General features: G+C 46.2%; 1 protein-coding gene across 1 annotated transcript in view; it reads right to left on the reverse strand.

The window, feature by feature from the left end:
* HACD3 (3-hydroxyacyl-CoA dehydratase 3) overlaps positions 1–4,001 on the reverse strand; it is a 30,442-nt gene extending 26,441 nt beyond the window's left edge. The window contains exon 1 of the mRNA XM_014856167.3: positions 3,361–4,001. Coding sequence (XP_014711653.1) covers positions 3,361–3,447 — 87 coding nt within the window. The 5' untranslated portion in view covers positions 3,448–4,001. The remainder of the gene's footprint in view (positions 1–3,360) is intronic.
* Positions 4,002–6,000: the final 1,999 nt, after the last annotated feature.

Here is a 6,000-nt window from a genome sequence, read left to right on the forward strand (position 1 = left end):
CTCCTCTCTCCTACTCATCACCAACATCAGATTCAAACCTTCCTTACAACACTATCTGATACATATCACACTGTCCTGTAATTTAGTTTATTGCTTTACCTGCACTCTAAACTTGAGTTTCTTAATGGCAGGGACCCTGTCTTATTTGTCTCTGAATCCCTAATGCCTCAATAACTGTTCAGTGAACCGAAATTAAATCAATTCACTCTATTTGCATTATTTCAGGCAAAACTACAGAGTTCAATGAACTATCTGCTACCTAACCCTTTAGACAAAAGTTTCCTTTCTCATTCAAATTGTTAGTATTTATCTTCGAGCACCGGCACATGTAACTCATATACGCACAGGAAAGAGTTAAGATAGCTGCTGTGAGGCTGCTGTCTTTAAAAGGGACCATTTCCAAGATGAGACTTTAGCTGGCTTTCCTCCATCCCCTAACGGATGGAGCTGGTTCAGTGTACCTAGACCGTGCCTACAACGTAGTTTATGGTGAACACTAGCTTTCCTTCTGGGACTCTAGAATTTTGGTACATGCTAGGCAGAGGGTACCTAAGTAATCAGCCTCCAATAAAACCATGGGTGCTGAATCTCTAATGGGCCTCCCTGAGCAGAAACATTACACACAAATAACTGCATTTTGCATTGCTGGAGAAACGAGCACACTCACGTGTACCCCCTCACAGGAGGAAAGCGGATGAGGAGGCCTGTGCATAGACTTCTGTGGATTCCACTTGTGTTTTTTTTCCTTTGCTGATCCTGTTATACATCCTTTAACTGTAATAAACCTTACCCATGAGGACAACTATATGCTGAGTCTCATGAATCCTTCTAATGAATCACCAAACATGTAGGTGGGTATTAGGGACCCTCCATAACAGTGTCTATTTTTAATGTGATTCGTCTCACTCTAACATTTTATCTTGAAAAATTTTAAATCTATTAAAAAATTGGAAAAAAAATAGTACAATGAATACTCATATTCCTTTCATGAAGTGATTACATTTAGTCACACTTGCTCTTTTTTTAAAAAAAGATTTTATTTTTCCTTCTTCTCTCCAAATCTCCCCGGTACCTAGCTGTATATATTTTTAGTTGTGGGTCCTTCTACTTGTGGCATGTGGGACACCACCTCAGCATGGCCTGACAAGTGGTACCATGTCCGCACCCAGGATCTGAACCTGCAAAACCCTGGGCTGCCGAAGCAAAGGGTGCAAACTTAAACACTCGGCCACTGGGCTGGCCTCCACACTTGCTTTTTATATGCACTTTTTTTCTGAAGCATTTCACAATAGCTTGCAGACATTATGACATTTTACCCCAGATATTTCAGTACGCTTCTCCTATCAATAATGACATTCTCTGACATAATTGCCAGTTTTCTCACACCTGAGGACAGTCATTTTATATCATCTAATAAAGTCTATATTCAAACAATTGTCTGAAAAATGCTTAATTGTTTCAGTTATCTTTAGAATGCAAGAAACCACCTCAAAACTTGGTGGCTTAAAACCACCTTTTTTTTGAGGAAGATTAGCCCTGAGCTAACTGCTGCCAATCCTCCTTTTTTTGCTGAGGAAGACTGGCCCTGAGCTGACATCTGTGCCCATCTTCCTCTACTTTGTATATGGGACGCCTACCACAGCATGGCTTGCCAAGCGGTGCCATGTCCACACCCAGGATCAGAACCAGTGAACCCCGGGGCCGCCAAAGTGGAACGTGAGAACTTAACCGCTATGCCACTGGGCCAGCCCCAACACGTTGCTTTTAAACTAATAGTAGTTGAAACGATGCCTGAGAATTACAGGTGCAAAATCCCAGAAAAACCTAAAACTCAACTGGGGAAAAAAAATTTATTTTTTCCCCAAAAATAAAGGATTTCTCTCTCCAAAAGAAAATTCTATTTTTTCCTCCACCTTTACATTTCTTTATTTTAACTATATTTCAAACATACACCTTCATATTTTTAAATATACGAAATATGATTAACACGTGTTCATGTTTCTTAACTAAGAGGTTGGATCTTTGAAGAAAAATATAAGTATGATGCATTCTTTCATTTGTCCAACTAATGCTTAACTAAATACTTAAAGAGACTATCATAACACATGTTCTGAACTTTTCTGATTGATTGCTGGAAGAACCCTCTCTAGATGGAGACTTTGGTCCCCATCTACAAAGATTTGTTTGCTTTTTCCTTTTTTATTAAAACACCCTGGAGCACAGTGGAGGAAGACAGCACGGAACATCTAGTCATTCTGTGACGCAAAAGTATAATTCAGCCTGGTTTAACACATTAAATGACACACTGTGTCATGTCACAGCCTATTTAAAGGTATTCTGGCCAGTATTGTCTTTATCTTTCAATGGGAAAACAGGTTTATACTCCAGAAGCAAAGATTAAATTCAACAAATTCAAGTCCACACTCGAAGAGGGCCTAGTTTTGCAAGACAATATACCAGATACGCTGGACAGGTCCAAACATAAAGGCCTGACTTAGAGGCAGAGGGAGGTAAGGGAAGTGAAGGCACTTCCAAAGGGCCACAGATGTCAAGGAGAGTAGGGAGTAAGGATGACTGCAGAAAGAACATTCCAGACTGAAAACTCGGGTTCCACAAAGACTGAAATCCTGGATGATTCGGACAGAGACATGGGGGTACACAGGTCCTGAGATCTCTACCACTGACGAGGCCTCAACCTGTTCACGTAGGGGGCCAATGAGATGAAACAGAAACGCTCAATTTAACTTAAGCCCATTTTCAAGTTCTCTATGCAACTCAGCAAATCTGAGCTCACAGCCTTCAGAACGGAGGGGAAAATCACTTCTTCGAGGTCTTCTAGACTTACTAAAACGAACAAGAATGATTTCCACCACGGAACGGTTGGGAGGTGGGTGTGGCCCCTCTGAAGCAGCGGCGGACCTTGTGAGGGTCCGAGGGGACTGGCCGGACCTCTCAGGCCAGCGCTGAGCGCCCAGCCACGGCCCAGCCAGCCGCGGTCACACCGCACCCGCGACCCAACGAGCTCGTCCCACGCCTCGAAGGGCCTCGGCAAATCCGAACTCCAACCACCAGGCCTCCAGGGCTGGGCTTGGGCACCATCAGGCCGCAGCCTGGGAACAAAGAGGAGGCCCGGGGCAGCCTCCGAGGCCCGCGCGGGACTCCCGCAGCCCCGGAAAGTACCTGCAGCCCTTGGGGCCGGGGGTCTGGGGCCGGGCCTCGACGCCGGGAGTGCCCGGTGTCGCGGATCCCGTCTGCACACTGCTGGCTCCCCGGTACGCACCCGGACAGAGGGCGAGGGTCCCGGTGGGTCCCAGGAGCCGCGACCCCGCGCGCATCCCGCCGCCCGGCCCTGGCCTTTACCTGCACGTCACTCAGCTCCACGCGCAGATACAGCTCGCGGTGTCGCTGAGCCCAGTAGACGTGCGGCGTCAGCACCTGATTCTCCATAGCCACAGGGCCCAGGGAGCGGAAGACTGGGCTCGCTGCACCTCGCTGCCTCAGATAGTACGCAGCTGGAGCAAGCCAAACGCACGCCGCAAACGCCCGCGCTCCTGACGGCCGGCAGCCGGCAGCCCCGGAAAGCTCCCAGCTCAGTGGGCCGCGCCTGCGCAGTGACCAAGCGGGGCGGCAGCGTGGGCTCCCGGCCTTGGCGCCAGCCCGACGGGGGCGCAGCGAAGCGGGGCCGGGCAGGGCGGAGCGTCTGCGAGCGTGTGGGGCCTCTGCTTGCCCAGGCCGCCTTGGGAGCTGGAAGCAGCAGGTGCACCGCACTTCCCTCTCCTTTTCAGGGCGATGATTAAAAATAAGCTTAAAGAGAAAACACGCTGGAGACTCATAAGGAACTGATCAGCATGGAGAAGGGGCTTGGGACTGGTGTCTAGAAGGTCCCTCCCAGTCACATTAATTCAGCACTTACTGAGTGCCCCCTGACTTCCTGAAACCCTCAGTCTATTAAAAGAGACAAGTAGTTACAATGGCAAGTGGTGTGGGAAGAGGGTGGAAGAGTGTTCTGAGAGGCCAGAGATTTCCAGCGCTATCCCACAGAACTTGGCGCCATGGTGGAAATAGTCCACTCTGCGCTGTCCAATACAGTGGCCACCAGCCACATGAGGTTTTTGAGTACTTGAAATGTGGCTAATGAGAGTGAGAAACTAAATTTTTAATTGTATTTACTTCTAATTAAATAGCCGCATATTATAATGGCTATCCTATTGGACAGACCAGGAAACTTCTGTCTCTTAAAAGTAAGAAACCCAAACTAGAGACAACACTAATTTATGTCCAATTTAAATTGTATCTGTATCCACTTTCATCCCCAAGTTTGCTACAGGGAAATATGTAATGGGAAGCAACATTACTATGAAAACTAGAATTCTGAGACAAAAATGTAACTTGTAATTCAGTTCTGGTAGCACCCATTTATTTAGCAAAGTGCTGAGCACAGGGATCCAGAGATAAAGAGAAATGATGCCAGTTCTCAGGAAACGTTTAGCTTGGGTGGGAAGGATGGAATAAAATAATGAGAGTTTTAATATGGGGAGTGTGCTGAGCTGGCAAACAGGCAGGAAGGTAGGAACTGAGGGTTGTAGGAATCATGGGTGGACATTTGAGAGCTGGACAGTGAAATGTGAGGAAGAATTTGATAGAGGAAAAAGCAGAGGTAGGGCATTGGAAGCACAGGGCAGGAATCCAAAGGTGGAGATGTGGAAGGTTTTGTGTACTGAGGATTAAGTGCATGGAGGAGAGAGGTCTCCCTGGATCCGGAAAGGCAGATAGAGAGTGGATTAGGAATGTCTTTGTTTGCTTCAACGAGATATTTGTACTGTATCCCAAAGACATATGGGAGCCAAGGAAGATTGCTAAACTGAACGTTACAGGCTCTTAATTAATACCGGCCCTGATATCAGTTCCCCTACATTGAACCCTGCGTAGATGGGGTTAAAACCAAAAGCATTCAACCCCATTCCCTGCTTCTTTAGTAACACTCATATGTAAATATGTTTCTTTAACCTTGGACTCCCTGAGCTTTACAACCAAATAGAAGTTATAAATCAATCATTAGAGCCCAGAAGTCTGAAACAAACAACAAACAAACAAACAGGTGGCCTCAGCTCACACAAAAGTTTGGCTAATGGGGGGGAAGGGGGAGGGTCCTTGAAGTTTGTTACAGGGAAACTGATGTCCAGAGACTGTCAAAAACTGAAGCTTCCTACAGCCCAACTCCTTGGCTTCCTGGTACCAGAATCTGCCATATGCCATGGAGACAAACAACCAAGGATTGCTATCTGCGAATTCCTTTATCTCCTCCTTGAAAGCAGCCTCACAAGGCCAAATGCGGGCTGGTGGGAAAACGACAGCCAGCAAGGTCACAGGATTCCCCTTCCCCACATTCCTTGCAAACCTTTAAAACCCTTCACCTGTTTCTTAATGAGGAGCTAGCAATTCTCTTTTTTTTTCTTTCTTTCTGCTTTTTCTCCCCAAATCCCCCAGTACATAGTTGTATATTTTAGTTGTGGGTCCTTCTAGTTGTGGCATGTGGGACGCCACATCTAAATCTGAACCAGTGAAACCCTGGGCTGCCGAAGTGGAGCATGTGAACTTAACCACTCGGCCTCGGGGCTGGCCCTTGAGCTAGCAATTCTTAAGGCACTAGCCATTGCTTTACTCCCTCTGCCTGGCAAAGAAAGTAAAGCTGTTTTTTCCTGTTCACTGAAGACTCTGTTCTCGTTATCTGGGTTGGCACCAGATTCAGAGACTGAATTTTCAGCTACCTAGAAATTAACAAAATCAGTTATGTACCTGGCAGGCTGACCTGTCAGTGAGGAGGAATTGGTAGCAGGCAAACCACTTGGAGGTGATGCAATCTTCCAGGTATGAGAAAATGAAAGCAATAACTGTGATAGCCTTGAATTTTAAAAATGAAGCATTTTTTGAAATTATAAATGTATTTTTATTGCATTGCCTTTACTACAATGCAGATGCAATAGACAGCACTTTTTTAAA

Source organism: Equus asinus, chromosome 2, assembly GCF_041296235.1.
Source record: "Equus asinus isolate D_3611 breed Donkey chromosome 2, EquAss-T2T_v2, whole genome shotgun sequence".
In the NCBI taxonomy this organism is placed as follows: domain Eukaryota; kingdom Metazoa; phylum Chordata; class Mammalia; order Perissodactyla; family Equidae; genus Equus; species Equus asinus.